The sequence below is a fragment of the Mastigoproctus giganteus genome, chromosome 11, assembly GCF_048544385.1.
Source record: "Mastigoproctus giganteus isolate SK-2022 chromosome 11, ASM4854438v1, whole genome shotgun sequence".
NCBI lineage: Eukaryota > Metazoa > Arthropoda > Arachnida > Uropygi > Thelyphonidae > Mastigoproctus > Mastigoproctus giganteus.
In genome coordinates, this window is record NC_143585.1 from 163,214,153 (window position 1) to 163,238,490 (window position 24,338).

The 24,338-nt window shown below is 38.8% G+C and overlaps 1 protein-coding gene across 3 annotated transcripts in view; it reads left to right on the forward strand.

Annotated features, from left to right (window-relative positions):
- Positions 1–24,338, forward strand: part of LOC150078548 (uncharacterized) — a 732,675-nt gene that overhangs the window by 196,440 nt on the left and 511,897 nt on the right. For all 3 annotated transcript variants that reach the window (XM_090384778.1, XM_090384777.1, XM_090384779.1), the window contains exon 8: positions 5,857–6,024. In XM_090384778.1, coding sequence (XP_090240904.1) covers positions 5,857–6,024 — 168 coding nt within the window. The remainder of the gene's footprint in view (positions 1–5,856; positions 6,025–24,338) is intronic.

Below are 24,338 nucleotides of genomic sequence, written 5' to 3' on the forward strand. Positions count from 1 at the left end.
GAACACAAGTTAAACTAACAGGTCTATAGTTACTTGTGTCACCTTTTGAGCCCCCTTTGTGAATTGTTGATACATTTGCACACCTGCGGTCCATGGGGACCTCCCCTGAGTCCAAGGAAGCTCTCATAATTATGGCTAAGAGTTTGCTTACTTCCTTTGCTGCATCCTTTAATATAACTGGATAGATCCCATTCATCCCAGGATTTTTACAATCTAAGGTATTAAACTGGTCTTTCAGAATGGCTCTGTTTCCTGAACTCTCTTGAAAGCACTTGGCAGACTTCTTCATTTAAGTTTTTATTAAAGGTGGCGATCACTTGTTGGTCCATTGGCTGAAGTAGAGGTGCTAGTATCGGGTGAGGGAAGTTTGATTATAACAAAGTCAAATTGTGCCTCTAGAGATCAGGATCATGCCGATCCTGATCTCTAGATACCTATAAAGGGAGTTTGTTCTTCTCCAGTTGGCTCTCGGCCGATCAAAAGAACATGTTAACAGCCCATTCATTAAAGTGAGGGGATGATCTTGTCACTCAGGCCTTCTTGTTGCATTCCTAGAAGACACCTAACCTGCTTCTGACAATCATCTGCTGATTAGCATTAGCAAAAGCACATGATGCAAGAAAGCAAGCTTATATAGCATCAGCCCAAAAAAAAAAAAAAAAAAACCCTTATTTCACCCATCCACTCGCTCCAAATGTTTGTCTAGTTCTGCCTTGAATCTGTTTAAGCCATCAACTTCTACAATGACAGATGCAAGTTTGTTCCACCAATCAGCCACCCGCTGGCTAAAGGCAAACTTCCGCACATCTATCCTACATCTGCCTTTCCTCAATTCGAATTTATGCCCTCTCAGATGATTATTCAGAGCAAGAGGAAGAATCCCATCGTCATTGAGCATGCTCAAACCATTCAAGGCTTTATACACCTCTATTAGATCACCTCGCCGGTGCCTAGTCTCCAGACACTAATTTGCAAAACTTAAGCCTTTCTTCGTAAGAGCAACCCCTTGTTCCATTCAATAATCTTGTTGTCTTCTCTGTACTCGTTCCAGCAGCTCTACATCCTTCTTGAAATGAGGCCTCCAGACCTGTATACAGTACTCAAAGTGTGGTCTGACCATTGCCTTATGCGAGGGTATAATCACCTCCTTATTCCTCTAGAAAAATTCCTGTATACCATTGACAAGACGTCTGCACTGCTCAGTAAACTGAGTCGTCAAGACGTCTGCACAGCTCAGTAATCTGCCTGCACAATTACCCCCAAGTCCTTTTCATTCTCTACCACTGTCAGTTTTTATACATTATCCACAGAGTTGATACGTTACTCTGGGATTACTGCTTCCCATATGTAGTACTTTACATTTGTCAATGTTAAACTTCATTTGCCACCTTTAACTTTTCTCAACTTTTCTAGATCCTATTGCAGCAGTGTACTGTCATTAGTGTCATTAAGAACCCTGCCAACCTTCGTATCGTCTGAAAACTTGGACATTAAGCCTGATATAACATCATCAATATCATTTATAAATACCGAAAACAACAATGGACCCAACTGAACCCTGAGGGATCCACTAATAACATTAATCCATGAAGAGCAGTGTCCATTGATTACCACTCTATCTTCTGCCACTCAACCATCCCTTTATCCATAGCAGCAATTTGCCTCCATTGCCACACTGCTCCAATTTGTGCAGCAGTCTTCCATATGCTACGGTATCAAAGGCTTTTCTAAGATCCAAATATATGATATCAAAGTTATTTTTTGCATCCAGTTCCTTTGTGACTGCATCATAGTATCCAATCAAAATAGTCAGACAAGACTTCCCCTTAACAAAGCCATGCTGTGTCCAAGCTATAACTGAAGTCTTGTCTAGATGATCCTGCAATGCTTCTTTAACCAGTGCCTCCATTAATTTCCCCGCAACAGAAGTTAAACTAACAAGTCTGTAATTACCTGTATCTCCCTTTGATCCGCCATTGTGGATTGTGGTCACATTTGCATATTTCCATTCCATGGGTACCTCCCCTGAGACCAGGGAAGCTCTCATAATTATGGCTAAGGGTTTGCTTACTTCCTTTGCCGTCTCCTTTAATATAACTGGATAGATTCGATCCACCGCAGGTGCCTTTCTTGTGTTTATCTTCAACAATTTCTCCTCCACTTTACTCTCAGTTATTACAAGATTATCTGCTTACTGCCAGAGTTGAATAACTCTTCATGTGTGAATGTCGATGCAAAATATTCATTTTGTTTGTTAGCTGCCTGAGCAGGATCATCAACAGTTGAACCATCAATATCAAGTGGACCAATCTGTTTCATCCCCTTCTTTCTGGAGTTTACATAAGTAAAGAACTCTTTGCTGTTTTTCTTCGCATCCTTTGCCAAAGATTTCTCGTAATCTGCCTTCGCCTGCCTAACCTCCTTTGTAACTTGGTTACAGACCAGCTTATATCTATCATAGGCTTCTGTGTTACATGTTAATTTATATGTATCCCAGCATTTTTCTTCTTTCACATGTCTAATTAGTTCGTCTGGCTTCCATTTAGGCCTAAATCTTGAACAATATTTCTTTGTTTGTATGAAAAGCCTAGTAGCTTCCAAGATTAATGCTTTGAATGCTTCCTATTTTGAATTTGCTGTTGGTAACATCATCAGTTGGTTCCACCATATAGAATTTAAATTCTGTTCCAGACCACCGTATGCACCTTTACGAAAGAAAAAACCCTTCCCTTTACCCTTGATGGTAGTTACCTCTTTGAGTAAATCCCACTTCAGCACACTGTGATCACTGCCACCTAGTGGTTCCTTGATCTGCAGATTCTTGATGCAAGAAGAATCATTACTGATAATCAGATCAAGAGTATTACTCCCTCTAATTGCCTCCGGAACATGCTGCTGTAGAAAACAATTATCCGATAAATCAACAAAATCCTTGCTAGTGTGTGAGTGACCAACCCACAAATTCCAGTCAATATCTGGGAAATTAAAATCCCCCATTATAAGGCACTCTAATTTACTGGTCCACTCTATTTCTCTCCGCAATTGCTCATTGTACTTATCAGATTAATAGACCTATAACACACACCTACTCTCATTTTTCCTTTCCCAGTGCTTTTGTCACACCAAACAGACTCAGCATTGCATTGTCCACCAACATCAACTGAATGCACTTCCTTAGATTTTGTCTTTCTTAACTATAACAGCATAACCCTCCTCCCTTCCTATCCTGTCTATCCTTTCTGTACACATTGTACTCCCCAAATTTCAGTTCCGCACTGCTTATGTCTTTGTGACACAATGTCTCTGATATCTCAACAATAAATGCCTTTGATGTCTTGATAGCACTTCAAGCTCATCGAATTTATTAACTATACTCCTAGCATTGGTGTACATGCAAGTATACACGCATCTGTTTCTACTCTTAGTTACCCTAACACATTCCATGTATTTACTTGTTCCACTATGACTCCCAGCAGTCCTGGAAATTCCCATTCTCTTGCTTTCCAAGCTGCTGCTCAATTGCATTTCAATAGAAGTAGTGCAAGAATCACTTTTACCTCTGCCAGCGGCTACTGTTAATCTATTAGTCCGTGTATCCCCCCAAGCTAGCAGTTTTCCGACCCACCTAACTCTGCCTCGATAGCATCAGCAAATATTCTTGCACCCTTTCTATTTAAGTGTATCAGAAGCAGTCTCCTATTAACAAGCACAGACCAGGCTGAGAAAAATTCTACACCTTGAGCCTTGCGCAATCTCTCCAAGGCCAAATTGATCGACAAGGCTCTCATCATATACTCCTTGCTATCGTGTCTGGGCAGAATTGCAGACACTTTCAAATTCAACCCTAATTCATGGCTTTTTTTTCAGCATTGTCTTGTACTTGTTAAGTAATTCTGCTGGTCTCCTACTGTTAATATCATTAGTGCCAACGTGTACAACAATATCACCATTTGTGCCCTTAAAGGATGATATCTGCCCTACAACGTCATCAACCTTTGCCCCTGGCAGACATACCATTGTCCTGCCGCCTCCGTAGCCAGGTGGGAAGGAGCAAATGCTTCTTGATTAGACCGGGGTTCAAGCCTGTGACCACCAAATACGGAGGATGTGGAAAGGTCAGGGAATGGCCACCACATATCCCCGGAGCAATATGGTCTTAGTTGCTAATGCTCTTAAAAACCAAATAACCATCGTCCTGTTTCATCTATCTTTTTTGCACAATATGTTCCCCGTTTCCCTGACAATAGTCACGTACAACTAGTTCCTTTGGGACCAGTGCGCCTTAAACACACTTCGAGTTTCTGGGCAGTAAACCAGCATTGGTCTTGGCTCAAAATCTCCAGAGGTGTTGCCTCACAACAACAGAATAAGGCTATTCTTTTGTTGTTGTGAGGTGTTCATAGATATGTGTCCAGGCAAAGAGGCTTCTTCCTTTGTGATGTATGTTTGCCTGGGCATTCCTTTCCAGCAGAGACCCATTTCATCTACATTAAAGACTTTTTGGGGAATATAACCCTCCTTCTCAACAAGCTCTTAAAACTCCACCTTAAAGGCTTCAGCAGTGTTTTGATTTGTCGTGGCAACCTCTCCATGTCTTATGAAACTTTTAATATGGACCATTTCCTAAAGCAGTTGCACCAACCTGTGCTGCTTAAAGTCTGGTCAAGGCAGATATTGTGGGGATATCAGAGACATTGTGTCACACAGATATAGGCAGTTCAGAATTGGAATTTGGCATGTACAATGTGCACAGAAAGGATAGACAGGATGGGAAAGGAAAGGAGGAGGGGTTATGCTGTTAGTTAAGAAATATAAAATCTAAGGAAGTGCATCAAGTTTGGTGGACAGCGCAATGTCAGTCTGGTGTGACAAAAGCACTGGGAAAGGGAAAATGAGAGTAGGAGCATAGTATAGGCCTAATGACTCTGAGTACAACAAACAGTTGTGTAGAGAAATAGAGTAGGCCAGTAAATCAGAAAGTCTTATAATGAGGGATTTTAAGTTTCCAGATATTGACTGGAACTTGTTGGTTGATCACATGCATGCTAGCAAGACTTTTTTGAATTTATTGGATGACTGTTTTCTACAGCAACATTGTTCAAGAGGCAACCAGAGGAAGTAATACTCTTGATCTGATTATCAGCAGTGATTATTCATGCATTAAGAATTTGCAGATAAAGGAACCATTGTGTGATGGTGATCGCAGTGTACTGTGATCTTGGATTTAAGTAAATCCCACATCTGGGATTTACTTAAATATGTAACTACTATAAAGGCTAGGCTAAAGGGAAGGGTTTTTGCTTTTGTAAAGGTGACTACAGTGGTCTCAGACAGTTTTTAAATTCTGTACATTGGGAGCAACTGATGATGTTACCAACCGTGAATTCTAAATGGGAAGCCTTCGTGGAATTAATCTTGGAAGCTACCAGGAGAGAGAGAGAGAGAGAGAGAGAGAGAGAGAGAGAGAGAGAGAGAGAGAGAGAGAGAGAGAGAGAGAGAGAGAGAGAGAGAGAGAGATTCTCAGATGACCAAAGTCATATAATAAATATGATATCATAAAGAACTTTTTTTTTTTTGATTATCCCCCATGAAAAAAAAATAAAAGAAAAAATTACCACTTCTTGGAATTTAGATTGTTGAAACACCTTTTTAAATCCATTGGGAGGAATTGAACTGTGGTTGTGGTTATCAAAATGGAAAAACAATGAACTAAAATCTGGTATTTTAAAGAACCAAGAAGATATATATTGTAGAAATTATGTAGATGTGGTGTATGTATAGGCATTCACTTTTTAAATTTTATTTTTTAATTATATGTGCACCTAATGTAATTGGATTTCTTGAACATTTTAACAGCTTGAACAACATGAGGCAGCCATTAAATTTTACATTGCAGAAATGGGAGACATGGTGACTGAATTCCTAAAAAATATACACTCAATTGCAGTTGAACAAAATATAGGACTACAACAGTGTCAGATAAAGACATCCAGGCTCTCCTTCCAAAATAACCAGCGTTATAAGGTGAGTACAGGAAAACTTATGTTAATTTAAATTTTTCAATACTTTAAAATGATTTTGATCGTTCTTCTAATATATCAATTTTTTTGAAAGTTCTCTTTATTCTGCAGGTGGTCACTGCCCTACCATTAATATACTGCAGATAATCTTTAAAAAATAACCTTTCTTTACAGGAAAACTAATAAAACTTTAACCTTTGTGACAGCTTTATGACAGCTGAAACCTTTAACCTTTAGGTTAAAGGTTTCAGCCTTTAAAGTTTCAGCCTTTCAGTTAAAGGTGACGTTGTAGAGCGAATATCATCTTTTAAGGGCACAAAAGGTGATATAGTTGTACGTTGGCACTAATAATATTAAGAGTAGGAGACCGGCAGAATTACTTAACAAGTACAGGTCACTGTTGAACAAAAGCCGAGAATTAGGGTTGAATTTTAAAGTGTCTGCAATTCTGCCCAGACACGATAGCAGGGAGTATATGATGAGAGCCTTGTCGATCAATTCGGCCCTGGAAAGATTGTGCAAGGCTCAAGGGGTAGAATTTTTTTTCAGCCTGGACTGTACTTGTTAACAGGAGAGATTGCTTCTACAGGGATGGGATACACTTAAATAGAAAGGGTGCAAGAATATTGCACCCTTTCTATTTAAGAAAACTGCTAGCTTGGGGGGAGACAAAGACCAATAGATTGACAGTAGCCACTGGCAGAGGTGAAAGAGATTCTTGCACTGCTTCTATTAGAATGAGCAGAAGCCAGAAAAACAAGATGCATGGTATTTCAGAGACTGCTGGGAGCCATTGCGGTACAAGTAAACACATGGGTTGTGTTAGGGTAGCTAAGAATAGAAACAGGTGCAGGTATACTTGCGTGTACACCAATGCTAGGAGTTTATTAAATAAATTTGATGAATTTGAGGTATTGCTCAAAACATCAAAAGCAGATATTGTTGGGATATCAGAGACATGGTGTCACACAGATATAAGGAATGCAGAACTGGAATTTGGGGAGTACAATGTGTATAGAAAGGACAGACAGGATAGGAAGGGGGAGGGGTTATGCTATTAGTTAAGAAACACATAAAAACCAAGGAAGTGAAGCCAGTCGACATCGCCGGACAGTGCAGTGTTGAGTCAGTTTGGTGTGACATAAGCATTGGGAGATCAAAATTAAGAGTAGGAGTGTGCTATAGGCCTAATGACTCTGATGAGTGTAATAAGGAACTGTACAGGGAAATAGTGGGCCAGTAAATCAGAGAGTCTTATAATGGGAGATTTTAATTTCCCAGATATTGACTGGAATTTGGGGGCTGGTTACTCACACACTAGCAGGGCTTTTGTGGATTTATTGGATGATTGTTTTCTACATCAGCATGTTCGGGAGGCAACTAGAGGGAGTAATACTCTTGATTTGATTATCAGCAGTGATTCTTCATGCATTAAGAATCTGCAGATAAATGAACCACTAGGTGGCAGTGATCACAGTGTGCTGAAGTGGGATTTACTCAAAGAGGTAACTACCATTAGGGGTAAAGGGAAGGGTTATTGCTTCCGTAAAGGCGACTACGATGGACTGAGACAGTATTTAAATTCTATACAGTGGGACCAACTGATGATGTTACCAACAGCAAATTCAAAATGGGAAGCATTCAAAGAACTTATCTTGGAAGCTACTAGGCTTTACACACCAACTAAGAAATATTGTTCAAGGTTTAGGCCAAAATGGATGTCAGATGAACTAATGAGGCATATGGCAGAGAAGAAAAATGCATGGGATACTTGCAAATTAACACATGACACAGAAGCCTATGATAGATACAAGTTGATATGCAACCAAGTTACAAAGGAGGTTAGGCAGGCAAAGGCAGATTACGAGAAATCCTTGGCAAGGGATGCAAAGAAAAACAGCAAAGAGTTCTTTACTTATGTTAACTCTAGAAGGAAGGGGATGAATCAGATTGGTCCACTTGATATTGATGGGTCAACTGTTGATGATCCTGCTCAGGTAGCTAACAAACTAAATGAATATTTTGCATCGACATTCACACATGAGGAGTTATTCAGCAAGGGGAATGCCAGAGGTGTATTCAACTCTAGCAGTAAGCTACAGAATCTTGAAATAACTGGGAGTAAAGTGGAGGAGAAACTGTTGAAGATAAACACAAGAAAGGCACCCGGGGTGGATGGGATCTATCCAGTTATATTAAAGGAGGCAGCAAAGGAAGTAAGCAAACCCTTAGCCATAATTATGAGAGCTTCCTTGGACTCAGGGGAGGTACCCATAGACTGGAAATGTGCAAATGTGACCCCAATTCACAAAGGAGGATCAAAGGCTGACACAAGTAATTATAGACCTGTGAGCTTAACTTCTGTTCCAGGAAAATTAATGGAGGCACTGGTTAAAGAAGCACTGCAGGATCATTTAGACAAGACTTCAGTTATAGCTCAGACACAGCATTGTTTTGTTAAGGGGACGTCTTGCCTGACCAACTTGATTGGATATTATGATGCAGTCACAAAAGAACTGGATGCAGGGAATAACTTTGATATTATATACTTGGATCTTAGAAAGGCTTTTGATACTGTTGCACATAGAAGACTGCTACACAAATTGGAGCAGTGTGACATTGGAGGCAAATTGCTGCTATGGATAAAGGGGTGGTTGAGGGGGAGAAGACAGAGAGTGGTAATCAATGGACACTGCTCATCGTGGACTAATGTTATTAGTGGAGTCCCTCAGGGCTCAGTGTTGGGTCCATTATTGTTTTCTGTATTTATAAATGATATTGATGATGGTATATCAAGCTTAATGTCCAAGTTTGCAGATGATACAAAGGTTGGCAGGGTTGTCAAGGACACTACTGACACTATGCTGCTGCAACAGGATCTGGAAAGGTTGAGCAGATGGGCTGAGAGGTGGCAAATGAAGTTTAACATTGACAAATGTAAAGTACTACACATGGGAAACAGCAACCCCAGAGCAACGTATCAACTCTGTGGTACTACACTGACAGTGGTAGAGAATGAAAGGGACTAGGGGGTGGTTGTGCAGGCAGATATGAAGTTCTCTGAGCAGTGCAGACGGGCTGCAAGAGTAGCTCATGGAGTATTGTCAATGATATACAGGAATTTTTCCAGCAGGGATAAGGAGGTGATTATTCCATTGTATAAGGCGATGGTCAGGCCACACCTAGAGTACTGTATACAGGTCTGGAGGCCTCATTTCAAGAAGGATGTAGAGCTGCTGGAACGAGTACAGAGAAGGGCAACAAGATTAGTGAATGGAACAAAGGGGTGCTCTTACGAAGAAAGGCTTAAGTTTTGCAAATTACAGTGTCTGGAGACTAGGCACCAGCGAGGTGATCTGATAGAGGTGTATAAAGCCTTGAATGGTTTAAGCATGCTCAATGCTGATGGGATTCTTCCTCTAGCTCAGAAAAATCACCTGAGAGGGCATAAATTCAAATTGAGGAAAGATAGATGTAGGATAGACGTGCGGAAATTTGCCTTTAGCCAGCGGGTGGTTGGTTGGTGGAACAGACTTCCATCCCTTGTGGTGGAGGTTGATAGCGTAAATAAGTTTAAGGCTCAGCTGGACAGGTATTTTGAACGAACAGAGGGGTGAAGTGGAAGTGGTTTTTTTTTTTTTTTTGGCTGATGCTGCATAAGCTTGCTTTCTTGCATCAAATGTCTCTACTAATGCTTTATGACAGTCTCTAGTCTCCGTAGAACACTCCCCACCCTCTGTTTTTTTTTTTATAAATGCCACCGTTTTCTCTGGGCATCTGACACACCCAGACACAACCATCAGACAAATAGTCCATGTACTGTGACTTAACACTCCAGAGACCAGCTTTCCATTAGTCTGCAGTTCAAGAATTAGTGGGCCTTTCACTGAGCTGAATGGCATCTGGGATTAGTCAGAATGATTCCTGGCTTGTGGTTGTTTGCACAGCATCCTGTGTGCTGTATTGGTGCTACATATTCCAGTTGCCTTACTGAAGCGTGTGTGACAATGTCAATATGCATACCCAGTGGACAATATTGCAGGACTCAACCACTTTCCGTCAACATGGGAAGTTTTTTGGGCTGTTTCATGATGATTTCAGCAAGTCTGCTTCCATTTGTAGATAATATCATGCCATTGACCAAGGGATATTTATAGTTGTCTGACCCATGGTGAATGATGTGGACTGAATTCCTGAAAGGATACATTCAATTGCAGTTGAACAAATTAAAGGACTACAACAGTGTCCATGTGATGTGACCACTTGAGGTGTCCAAATATTAATTCTCTCTCTCTCTCTCTCTCTCTCTCTCTCTCTCTCTCTCTCTCTCTCTCTCTCTTTAAAAGATATCACCCCACCCTAACAGCTCTAAAATGGGGATCAGCTAAACACGTTTTAAATATTTTTTTTTTTTAGTATGTGGTAGTAATAACATGTATACAATATAAAATAATATTAATATACATAATACAGGCTATATTACAGTACATTATTGAATATGGTAGAAATAATCCAACTGGAATGAATAAAGCTGTGTGTTTGCATTATATTGATCCTAAATATCATTACCAGGTTAAAAATTGCATTTATGCAACATTAGCCAAAAAGATCGGGTGTGTGTTCGGACTACAATGTGTAGCTTGTGGGTTGGAGGAATTATCCCACTTTGTGCAAACATTTTGAATCAGAAGTTAAATATTCCGGGAATTTAGATTTTAAATTAAATCGACTTTTAAATTTTGAATTTCTTAACCATTTAGCACTATGTTCGACATCCTGCAGGAGCTCTCTTACCTTTCAGAAACTTTACAGAATCACAATGGTAAAAGCATATAAATTAATTCTTCGAACTATCAATGCTATTGCTAGTTTGAAAAGTTTTGAAATTATGGAGCTAAAATTGAAAGAATTTGAAGGAATCAAAATCGATAGTAAAAATATTACCTTGTGACAAGTTATTAAATGCATTGTTTTATCCTTAAAGGATAAGTTATTAATGTAACAAGGTGATTTTAAATGAAATAAAGAAAATAATGATACCATCGAAAGAAATTTTAAACATATGCTACCCGAAATCGTGGAATGTGAAAGAACTTTCGTCTCGGTTACAAGACGAACCGAACAAGACAAGTGAAACAGACAAGTTACAAGACAGTGAAAACCGAATAAGAAATTTTAAACATATGCAAAGTTTTCTGATAAAATATGAAATAAAAATTAACGATTTTAGAGATTTTGTCGAAGACAGTTTATCTTTAAAATCAAGTGAAATTCCCTTTCAATTAAGAAAGCCAGAAATATCTTTGAAACCATTGCGATTAGCAGTGTTGGACTTGAGTGAGCTTTCAGCGTAGTGAATAATATTGTGACAATTAAACACGTTGCAGATTATGATGACTGTACATCTAATTGGAAAACCATTGCTTCAATTTGAACCAGATCATTACGTCAAATCATTCCTCTGTAACCATCGCTCAGCTATTGAGCAATGCAGAAGATTGACAACAAATATATAGACGACAATAAAGAAGTAAATTCTACATGGAAATTTTTCTTGAATATTTGTGAAATAATTTTTTTTCATGTAATTATGATTTTTTTGTGTACTTTTTCTAGAAACTTGGTTTTTTTTATGTAATATTTGTTTTTATATTGTGGAATGCTTTGTGATAGTTTTTATGTTATTTGTGATATGGGAAATATTTCATGTTATTTTTTATTCGCAATATTAAAATTTTATCATGAAAAAAATGTATCCATTATATTTCCCTAGTTGTTAAAAAAAAAAGATGAATAAAAAAGTTGCACATGTGACGAGCACGTGTGGTAGATTGTTTATGCAAAACATCCTTCGCGTTTCTTTTAGGTATTTTGTTTTGTATATATCTATTGATTGTGATTGGTATTGGTGTTAAAGTGTACAAGGGCAGCTGAGGCCAGAATGTGCCAATATATCGATTACGAAATAAAAGAGCTTTTTTATTGATCATTCACAGATTTTCATAATTTCTGGAAGACAAGATACAGTGGATTTATGATAACTAAAGTAAGAGATGTATACTTGGAGTGCAATGTATCTAAATATCTCTGTAAAATAGCACCGCTTGATGTACCAATCTTGTAGTTGAAGCGACATACGCAGCTGTTAGAGGCAACTAACAATGGAATGTAACAAAAATGTGAAACAAAAAAAGAAATTGTTGACAAATATTTGTATTGTTGCAATCATACTTACTGCAGTAGTAACTTCAGGAAGCATGATTGTGACGTCATACTATTCAAAAATTCTAAAAAGTTAGAACTCCAGACACTCTTATCCAGTTATCATCGTAAGGTGAGGCATGATGGCCAGGTTTTTAAGTTTTTTTTTTTTTTTTTTTTCCTTTTTTCCTACTCTAGGAACGTTTTACACATTCATTTATACACATAGTTAAGTGACTGATCAAATTTACTCTGTAGAAACTTGGAAAAACTGCGAGCCCATTGTTAAAATATTCACAGCTCACCACTGGTTAAAAGTCAAAAACAGGGATAGCAAAAATCTGATGTTAGCTAAAGTAATATAGATACCTGGTCAGATATTTCATCAGAGACTACACTTGACCATGTATCTCGAACTGACTTTCTATACTTGTCCATAACAGTGAAAGGGAGACAAAATGAAGCAAAAAGAATAAAATTACGAGGGATAAAGCAGCACATTCTCTTACGGTATGGACAAGGTAGTCCCAACAGTGTCAATGATATAAAAATGAAGGTAAGACTAAGGATAAAGCTAAAATAAAATATAAAGTGTTTTTAGAGTAGGAAGAAAGGTTTTTGGATTTTATGTAGGTTTTAAGTAAATTTGGAAAAAAAATAGTGTTGAAATTTGGTGGAAATTACATAAATTAGAATTTAGAACAAGCATATGGTATAGGGCAACGTATTAAAATGAGGATGGGGAAGAGATAAAGGAGTAATTAAAGAAAGACGAAAATAGCGATAGAATGAGGAGGATAGTTGGAGCATTCATATTGCCCTCGTATTGCACTAATAGCTTTACGAACAGGAAAAAAGGTAGAAGTAGAAAGTATAAAGATAAATAGTATAGAAAAAGATATTAAATGTTACTAGACTAGCTGGGGTTGTAAAGCCCAAATATCAGTGGGGCTAAGCCCTACCAGGAGAAAGATGGGGACAGGTTGTAGAGACTGGAACCTGTCTTCTCTCCCCCTGCCAGGAGAAATTGAGTAAAGGTACCATGCTAGGGTACTACACAGTTATTATATGGGCTTCAAAGCTAAGGTTAGAAGGAGACAAAACAGTGCAGAAAGGGAAACTATAGGAAATTTTAGAATTGATGAAAGAAATGAAAGAGTTGAAAGACTTGGGGAATTTGCACAATCTCGAGGAATGTCAGTAGTGAACAATTTTTTCAAGAAAAGTGTGAACAGAAAGTGGACATGGAAGAGCCCAAATGGACATGGAAGAGCCCAACTAACGAAATCGACTTCATCCTCACTAAGAGTAGATATATTGCCAATGATGTTACTGGCCTGAACAATGTAAATATGGGCAGAGATCACAGAATGGTAAGATTCACACTTGATATAGATGTAAGAAAAGAAAGGAAAAAACTGACTCGAGTAAAGAATATGAAGGTCTTTGAGACAACAGAAGAAGCGAAAAAAGCAGTATATAAATAGACAAATTCTGTTTTAATAATAAACGATAAATGACGTGTAGCTTTCATGGTTAAATGGACCTCTTCTTCAGCAAAATTCTAATGCAATAAAGATGTTAGAGAGAATTTTAACCAATTTTAGCATTAGCATTAGTAGAGGCATTTGATGCAAGAAAGCAAGCTTATGCAGCATCAGCCAAAAAAAAAAAAAAAAAACCACTTCCACTTCACCCCTCTGTTCGTTCAAAATACCTGTCCAGCTGAGCCTTAAACTTATTTACGCTATCAACCTCCACCACAAGGGATGGAAGTCTGTTCCACCAACCAACCACCCGCTGGCTAAAGGCAAATTTCCGCACGTCTATCCTACATCTATCTTTCCTCAATTTGAATTTATGCCCTCTCAGGTGATTTTTCTGAGCTAGAGGAAGAATCCCATCTGCATTGAGCATGCTTAAACCATTCAAGGCTTTATACACCTCTATCAGATCACCTCGCTGGTGCCTAGTCTCCAGACACTGTAATTTGCAAAACTTAAGCCTTTCTTCGTAAGAGCACCCCTTTGTTCCATTCACTAATCTTGTTGCCCTCCTCTGTACTCGTTCCAGCAGCTCTACATCCTTCTTGAAATGAGGCCTCCAGACCTGTATACAGTACTCTAGGTGTGGCCTGACCATCGCCTTATACAATGGAATAATCACCTCCTTATCCCTGCTGGAAAAATTCCTGTATATCATTGACAATACTCCATGAGCTACTCTTTCAGCCTGTCTCCACTCCTCAGAGAACTTCATATCTGCCTGCACAACCACCCCCAAGTCCCTTTCATTCTCTACCACTGTCAGTGTAGTACCACAGAGTTGATACGTTGCTCTGGGGTTGCTGTTTCCCATGTGTAGTACTTTACATTTGTCAATGTTAAACTTCATTTGCCACCTCTCAGCCCATCTGCTCAACCTTTCCAGATCCTGTTGCAGCAGCATAGTGTCAGTAGTGACAACCCTGCCAACCCTGTCCTTGACAACCCTGCCAACCTTTGTATCGTCTGCAAACTTGGACATTAAGCCCGATATATCATCATCAATATCATTTATAAATACAGAAAACAATAATGGACCCAACACTGAGCCCTGAGGGACTCCACTAATAACATCAGTCCACGATGAGCAGTGTCCATTGATTACCACTCTCTGTCTTCTCCCTCTCAACCACCCCTTTATCCATAGCAGCAATTTGCCTCCAATGTCACACTGCTCCAATTTGTGTAGCAGTCTTCCATGTGCAACAGTATCAAAAGCCTTTCTAAGATCCAAGTATATAATATCAAAGCTATTCCCTGCATCCAGTTCTTTTGTGACTGCATCATAGTATCCAATCAAGTTGGTCAGGCAAGACTTCCCCTTAACAAAACCATGCTGTGTCTGAGCTATAACTGAAGTCTTGTCTAAATGATCCTGCAGTGCTTCTTTAACCAGTGCCTCCATTAATATTCCTGGAACAGAAGTTAAGCTCACAGGTCTATAATTACTTGTGTCAGCCTTTGATCCTTTTTTGTGAATTGGGGTCACATTTGCACATTTCCAGTCTGTGGGTACCTCCCCTGAGTCCAAGGAAGCTCTCATAATTATGTCTAAGGGTTTGCTTCCTTCCTTTGCTGCCTCCTTTAATATAACTGGATAGATCCCATCCACCCCGGGTGCCTTTCTTGTGTTTATCTTCAACAGTTTCTCCTCCACTTTACTCCCAGTTATTTCAAGATTCTGTAGCTTACTGCTAGAGTTGAATACACCTCTGGCATTCCCCTCGCTGAATAACTCCTCATGTGTGAATGTCGATGCAAAATATTCATTTAGTTTGTTAGCTACCTGAGCAGGATCATCAACACTTGACCCATCAATATCAAGTGGACCAATCTGATTCATCCCCTTCCTTCTAGAGTTTACATAAGTAAAGAACTCTTTGCTGTTTTTCTTTGCATCCCTTGCCAAGGATTTCTCGTAATCTGCCTTCGCCTGCCTAACCTCCTTTGTAACTTGGTTGCATATCAACTTGTATCTATCATAGGCTTCTGTGTCATGTGTTAATTTGTATGTATCCCATGCATTTTTCTTCTGCCATATGCCTCATTAGTTCATCTCACATCCATTTTGGCCTAAACCTTGAACAATATTTCTTAGTTGGTATGTAAAGCCTAGTAGCTTCCAAGATAAGTTCTTTGAATGCTTCCCATTTTGAATTTGCTGTTGGTAACATCATCAGTTGGTCCCACTGTATAGAATTTAAATACTGTCTCAGTCCATCGTAGTCGCCTTTACGGAAGCAATAACCCTTCCCTTTACCCCTAATGGTAGTTACCTCTTTGAGTAAATCCCACTTCAGCACACTGTGATCACTGCCACCTAGTGGTTCATTTATCTGCAGATTCTTAATGCATGAAGAATCACTGCTGATAATCAAATCAAGAGTATTACTCCCTCTAGTTGCCTCCCGAACATGCTGATGTAGAAAACAATCATCCAATAAATCCACAAAAGCCCTGCTAGTGTGTGAGTAACCAGCCCCCAAATTCCAGTCAATATCTGGGAAATTAAAATCTCCCATTATAAGACACTCTGATTTACTGGCCCACTCTATTTCCCTGTACAGTTCCTTATTATACTCATCAGAGTCAATAGGCCTATAGCACACTCCACTCTCAATTTTGATCTCCCAATGTTTATTTCACACCAAACTGACTCCACACTGCACTGTCCAGCGATGTCGACTGACTTCACTTCCTTGGTTTTTATGTGTTTCTTAACTAATAGCATAACACCTCCCCCCTTTCTATCCTTTCTGTAGACGTTGTACTCCCCAAATTGCAGTTCCGCATCCCTTATATCTGTGTGACACCACGTCTCTGATATCCCAACAATATCTGCCTTCGATGTTTTGAGCAATACCTCAAATTCATCAAATTTATTTACTAAACTCCTAGCATTGGTGTACACGCAAGTATACCTGCACCTGTTTCTATTCTTAGCTACCCTAACACACCCCATGTGTTTACTTGTACTGCAATGGCTCCCAGCAGTCTCTGAAATACCATGCATCTTGTTTTTCAGGCTTCTGCTCATTCTAATAGAAGCAGTGCAAGAATCTCTTTCACCTCTGCCAGTGGCTACTGTGAATCTATTGGTCTTTGCTCCCCCCAAGCTAGCAGTTTTCCGACCCACCTAACACTGCCTCGATAGCATCAGCAAATATTCTTGCACCCTTTCTATTTAAGTGTATCCCATCCCTGTAGAAGCAATCTCTCCTGTTAACAAGTACAGTCCAGGCTGAAAAAAATTCTACCCCTTGAGCCTTGCACAATCTTTCCAGGGCCGAATTGATCGACAAGGTTCTCATCACATACTCCCTCCTATCGTGTCTGGGCAGAATTGCAGACACTTTCAAATTCAACCCTAATTCTCGGCTTTTGTTCAACAGTGACCTCTACTTGTTAAGTAATTCTGCCGGTCTCCTACTCTTAATATTATTAGTGCCAACGTGTACAACTATATCACCTTTTGTGCCCTTAAAAGATGATATTCGCTCTACAACGTCATCAACCTTTGCCCCTGGCAGACATACCCTGGTCCTGTTCCACCTATCTTTTTTACAAAGCATGTTCCCCGTTTCCCTAACATTTTGTTTCTAACATCTTTATCGCAATAAATTTTGCTGAAGAAGGGGTCCATTTAACCCTTGAAATCTATATGTCATTTATCGTTTATTATTAAAACTTTACTGAATCGTACAGAATTTGTCTATTTATCTACAAAAAAGCAGTATATTAGCATTAGTAAAGGCATATGATGCAAAAAATAAAGCTTACATAGCATCAGCAAAAAAAAAACCTTCTCATTTCATCCATCCACTCGCTCCAAATGTTTGTCTAGTTCTGCCTTGGATCTATTTAAGCTATCAACCACTTGCTGGCTAAAGGCAAATTTCCACGCATCTATCCTACAACTGTCTTTCCTCAATATGAATTTATGCTATCTTGGGCAATTATTCTGAGAAAAAGGACGAATCCCATCAGCATTCAGCATGCTCAAACTATTGAAGGCCTTGCAGGTGCCTAGTCTCCAGACATGGTAATTTGCAAAAATTAAGCCTTTCTACATGAGAGCAACCCTTTGTTCCATTCACTATACTTATTCCAGCAGTTCTACATGCTTCTTAAAATGAGGCCTCCAGACCTGTATACAGTACTCAACTTGTGGCTTGACCATTGTGTTATACATGGGGATAATCACCTGCTAGAAAAATTCCTGTATATCATTAACAAGACAATATGAGCTACTCTTGCAGACCATCTGCCCTGCTCAGAAAACTTCATATCTGCCTGCACAATTACCCCCAAGTCCTTTTCATTCTCTATCACTGTCAGTGTAGTACCACACAGTTGATACAATACTCTGGGGTTACTGCTTCCCATGTTCAGTACTTTACATTTGTCAATGTTAAACTTCATTTGCCACCTTTCAGCCTATCTGCTCAACTTTTCTAGATCCTGTTGCAGCAGTGTACTGTCATTAGTGTCGTTAACAACCCTGTCGACCTTTGTATCATCTGCAAACTTATACATTAAGCCTGATATACCAACATCAATATCATTAATAAATACAGAAAACAACAATGGACCCAACGCTGAACCCTGGGGAACTCCACTAATAACATTAGTCCACTAAGAGCAATGTCCATTGATTACCACTCTCTGTCTTCTCCCACTCAATCATCCCTTTATCCATAGCACCAATTTGCTTCCAGTGCCACACTGCTACAATTTGTGCCATAGTCTTCCCTGTGCAACAGTTTCAAAAGCATTTCTAAGATCCAAATACAGTGGATTCCATTTATTTGGGCCACCGGTTAATTGGGGCAGCTGTTTATTTGGGGCAAATCTTATAAAACAGAACCCACTCAAAAAAAATAGCCAGGGTTTACTTCGCTTAAGTGGGACAAAATGCCGTTTAATCTGGGCAGGAGACTGCAGCACTGAAGATTACCCTACGATTGTCTCCAACCATACCACGTAGTTCGCTCAGATTTCTGAAGGTCACAACCATAAAACAATAAAAACAATTAGCAGTCACCTGTTTATTGGGCTTTTGTGTTAGTGAAATCTATCATAAATTGATAGTAAACTCAATCTTATTGAATTTGCAATAATACCGACAGCTGGAATTCTGCGGGTTATTATGGTAAAATGTGTTTACACTTCTATGGAATCTTCAATCATATAAAAAAATAATTTTCAGAATCTTCTCTTCCTATTTTTAAAGCTTCGTAATTTGTTACTCCATTCTCACTTCCGTGTACTGTGTTACTTGCAATTTGTGTATGCCGTGTTCTTTGTAATTGATTGCTTATCTTTTTACTGTTTTAAATTTTAACCCCCACCCACAAATGACAGTGAACAGAAATGTTACAGAAATGTCATTGTACATACTAACTAGTTTAGTTAATATGTACATATTACAGTACGTATTAATTCTTCTGATTATCACGTATATTCTTACGAATTTCACGTATCATTTAATTTTTTAATTGGTAAGGTAATAAAGGGTAAATTTGTACTTAATATAACTTTACTTTTATAGCCTGTGGATAATATTCCTCCTATTTTCGCTAATTAGAATCGCTGTTTAATAGAATTAAAATTCAATTCACAAACGTGATCACAATGACTGGCGCTTACTGCACATTGTATAGTGAACAGTACTTTACTATGTTGAGTTCGTCGTAACGTAATTTGATTGTACAGTGAACCAATTGTAAAGGGGGGGTTACATTGTATTTTTAACTATTTACATGAAACTTCGGATAATTGGGACAGCCGCTTAATCGGGCCAAAATGCACTAGTCCCAATATGTCCCAAATAACCGGAATGGACTGTATATGAAATCAAAATTATTCTTTACATCCAGTTCCTTTGTGACAACATCATAGTATCCAATCAAACTGGTCAGACAAGACTTCCCCTTAACAAACCCCTGTTGGAGCTATAACTGAAGTCTTGTCTAGATGATCCCGCAGTGCTCTATTAATTTTCCTGGAACAGAAGTTAAACTAACAGGTCTGTAATTACTTGTGGGGCGCCCTTTGATCCTCCTTTGTGAATTGGGGTCACATTTGCACATCTCTAGTCCATGGGTATCTCCCCTGATTCCAAGGAAGCTCTCATAATTATAGATAAGGGTTTGCTTACTTCCTTTGCTGCCTCCTTTAATATAACTGGATAGATCCCATCCATCCCAGGGGTGCCTTCATAGTCATGTGGCAGGAGCAGCAGTGCATAGCACACGCTTCTTGATTAGACCGGGGTTCGAGCCCGTGACCACCAAATACGGAGGATGTGGAAAGGTCAAGAAATGACCACCGCATATCCCCGGAGCAATATGGCTTTAGTTGCTAATGCTCCTAAAAACCAAATAACAACAACAACCATCCATCCCAGGTCCCTTTCTAATGTTTATCTTCAACAATTTCTCCTCCAATTTGCTCTCAGTTATTGCAAAATCATCTATCTCACTGCCAGAGTTTAATTCACCTCTGGCATTCCCCCTCCCTGAATGTAGATGCAAAATACTTATTTAGTTTGTTAGCTACCTGAGCAGGATCATCAACAGTTGAACCATCGATATCAAGTGGACCAATCTGATTCATCTGCTTCTTCTAGAGTTTACGTAAGTAAAGAACTCTTTGCTGTTTTTCTTTGCATCCGTTGCCAAAGATTTCTCGTAACCTTTGCGTGCCTAACTTCCTTTATGACTTGGTTACAGACCAGCTTATATCGATCATAGGCTTCCGTGTCACCTGTTAATTTATATGTATCCCATTCATTTTTCTTCTCTGCCACATGTCTCATTAGTTCATCTGATATCCATATAAGCCTAGTAGCTTCCAAGATTAATTCTTTGAATGCATCCCATTTTGAATTTGCTGTTGGTAACATTATCAGTTGGTCCCACTGTATATAATTTAAATACTGTCTCAGTCCATCCTAGTCGCCTTTACGAAAGCAATAACCCTTCCTTTTACCCCTAATGGTAGTTACCTCTTTGAGTAAATCCCACTTCAGCACACTGTGATCACTGCCACCTAGTGGTTCATTTACCTGCAGATTCTTAATGCACAAAGAATTACTACTGATAATCAGATCAAGAGTATTACTCCCTCTATTTGCCTTCCGAATATGCTAGTCTGTGATTGACCAATTCACAAATTCCAGTCAATATCTGGGAAATTAAAATCCTCTATTATAAGACACTCTGATTTACTGCCCCACTCTATTTCTCTGTACAGTTGTTTATTGTACTTATCAGAGTCATTAGGCCTCTAATGCAATTTTGCTTTCCCAGTGCTTATGTCACACCAATATAGCTCAACACTGCTCTGTCCACCCATATGCTAGCTGTACTTTCTTGGATTTTGTGTTTCTTGTTCAATTTCAAATAAAATTTCAATTGCATAACAAAAATATAGCCCTAAACTTATATCCCAGTGCAGTTAAAACACTGTGTGTGTTTCAGTATCGAGTATTATTTCCGAGTTACGTTATATGAATTTTGTATCTCCTATCAAGTTATATATATTAATTTATAATGTTACATGTATTTATTTAAAAAAATTATATTTGTAAAATCTAAGTTGTTATAATGGATAATAAATGGATAATAAATTTAACTATCTATTGCCACCCACGTGGTTCAAACTCTCCTCTAGCTATCTATGCCAAATCACCGATTCTAAAAGCTCTACCCATATCATTGTCCTACATTACAATATACGTGGCAAGTTCAATTATTAAATCATGTAAGTATTGCTATAATTTATGATTTCTAATCCTCTGCTGATACTGAGTACAATGCTGCAAGTTACGTAGAAATTACCAGAAAAACGTACGTAGAAACTTCTGCACAATTACAAGGCCAAGCTGTCGCATTATAGCCTAGGTTGCTGTTGCACCAGTAAACCCAAAACCAAACCAAACAAGGCAGAGTAAAAAATAAACTCGCCAATTTAATCAGAAAATCACTAAAAAACTATACTACTAGATTTAAATCGAAAGTTATTCAAAATCAATAATTTCAAATCAATAAATAAAAAAGTTCACTTAGTGGCTTTGAACATGTCTGGCTCCCACTAGCCTCATTAGCAAACTGGAACTTAGGAACAAGTCATCCAATTCGGAAGCTGAAACCACTCAGCATATCACTAGCAAACTGCAGGACATGGTTGACTACCTCAGTACTTTCAACCTTCAAATCAACCCCCTAAAATCGGCACAAATAATTATTCACTAAAGGGCAGCCCAACAACGTTAGAGCCTGTTCTTAATGGCTCCTCAGTTCCAAGTGTTCAAACGCATAAAGATCCTGGGGTCGTTTTCGACTCCAAACTGTCTTTCAACGATCACGTAAACCTCATTCGGTCGAGGCTGAAATCACTACGCTGGGTCGCCAAACAACAGCTGCTCCACACCACCGACCCACAACTGGTAAAAAGATATATCGTATCAATCCTTTATCCGACAATACTGTATGCTTCAGAGATATGGGCCTCGGCCGCCAAATCCAACATTAAAAGAATATTCTCTGCCAAATTCTGGGCAAAATGGGCCAAAAGCAAACTCCACCTTCCCCCAGCTCTCAGATCAATGCAATTAGCAGAAGCCCTTGAACTACGCAGGCTCTGATCCTATATCGGAGAAAGAAGGCTGCTTTTCACCATCAAGATGGCCACCGGTAAAATTACAGAGCCGAATGTCTGGGGTCACTGCTCTTGGCACTTTCCTCCCCCTTATCTCTGGTCTTCAGCACAGCTACTAGCAAACCATAACCGGCTAGTACTAACAGTCAGATTCCTGCCAAAGCAAATGCTGCCCTCTCTGCAAGCCATCGACAGGGACCTCCAAGAAGTTGTCAACAATAAAAAATACAGGAAGGGAATCCTCATTGAACTGAAAATGTAAAACTGTTATTTATTGCCTTCCAATAATCTGATATAACTTATATGTATTTCTCATGTGTATCTCTTTGTAAATATATTTTATAAACCCCTGGCACCACCATGCTGTGATGGGACTAATTGTATGTATATCATGCTGCAATTAAACATTCTATTATTATTATTATTATTATTATTATATTAAAAAGTTTGAACTTCTGAAGACCTTTCAGAACCAAGATATCGACGAGGAATACAACAATTTTCGGATTGTGATCAAGCCTGAGAAACCTATCGGTAAAAAGAAATCCAAAGAAGAAAAAATTTGTCAAGAAACACTTGTCTTGATGAACCAAAGATGACAAATGAAGAGCAAGTTAAACACTGACAAGGACAAATTGAGTATACTGAGTTATGTAAGGCCATTAGAAAGAGACTCAGAGAGGACATAAGAAGATTTAACACAAGAAAAGTAGAACAAGCATTAAGATAAAAAAAAAAAAACTTAAATCAGCAGTAATATAGAAAGACTGTTGTTATTTGTTTTTTTAGGAGCATTAGCAACTAAGGCCATATTGCTCCGGGGATATGCGGTGATCATTCCCTGACCTTTCCCCATCCTCCGTATTTGGTGGCTCACGGGCTTGAACCCTGGTCTAATCAAGAAGTGTGTGCTACTTACTGCTGCTCCTGCCCACCTGGCTATGGAAGCGCACAGAAAGACAGATGATACTGAAACTGAAGAATAGTGATGGTGTACTTATAATAGCAGAGAAGGCATAATTCAAATAACAGAAGACTACTATAAAGAATTATATAAGGGGTGAGGAAATGATGCAAGTAGTGGGAAAGATGAATCACAAATTGCAACACATACAACATACCTGACATCCTTCCTGATGAGGTAGAACATGCATTGACGAAAAGGAAGAATTAGAAAGCCCTGGGTGAAGATGAAATTACCGTAGAGTTGTTAAAATTGAGAGGAAGGGACATGACACAGAAACTGGCAAGACTTCACAAAACACATTAGGAAAGGTGCCTTAAGGAGTGGAATAATGCAATCATAATTTTACTGCATAAGAAAGGAGAGAAATTGGAAATTATAGACTAGTTACTTGTCACACATCTACAAATGTTCACAATGGCCATTACCAACAGATTAGAAAGAATATTGACGAGAATCAACCAAAAGAGCGAGCTAATTGATCGCCTTCATGTAATGTAATATTCATGTAATATTGCAGCTAATGGAGAAAGCAAATGAATATAAAACACCATTATGCCTGACATTTGTGGATTATGAAAATGTATTTGACCCCTTACAGCATAAGGAAATGTTTTGGGCACTGGAAAGACAAGACATATACCCCCCCCCCCCCATACATAATGATTTGAAGAAAATATATGAGAATGCTACTTCCTTTATTAGACTAGACAAATACAGTAGCAAATTTAGAATTGAGAAAGGAGTCTTCACAGGAGACACTATCTGTGAAGTTGTTTACTGCTGCCATTGAAGAAGCTTTTAGAAGATTGGACTGGTCGGAGAAAGAAGTCAGTGTGAATGGAGAGTACCTAAAGCATTTACAATTTTCAAATGACATTTTGACCATAAGCCATGATCTGAAACAATTAGAGGAAAATCTTAATCAGTTATGCAGAGTTAGTA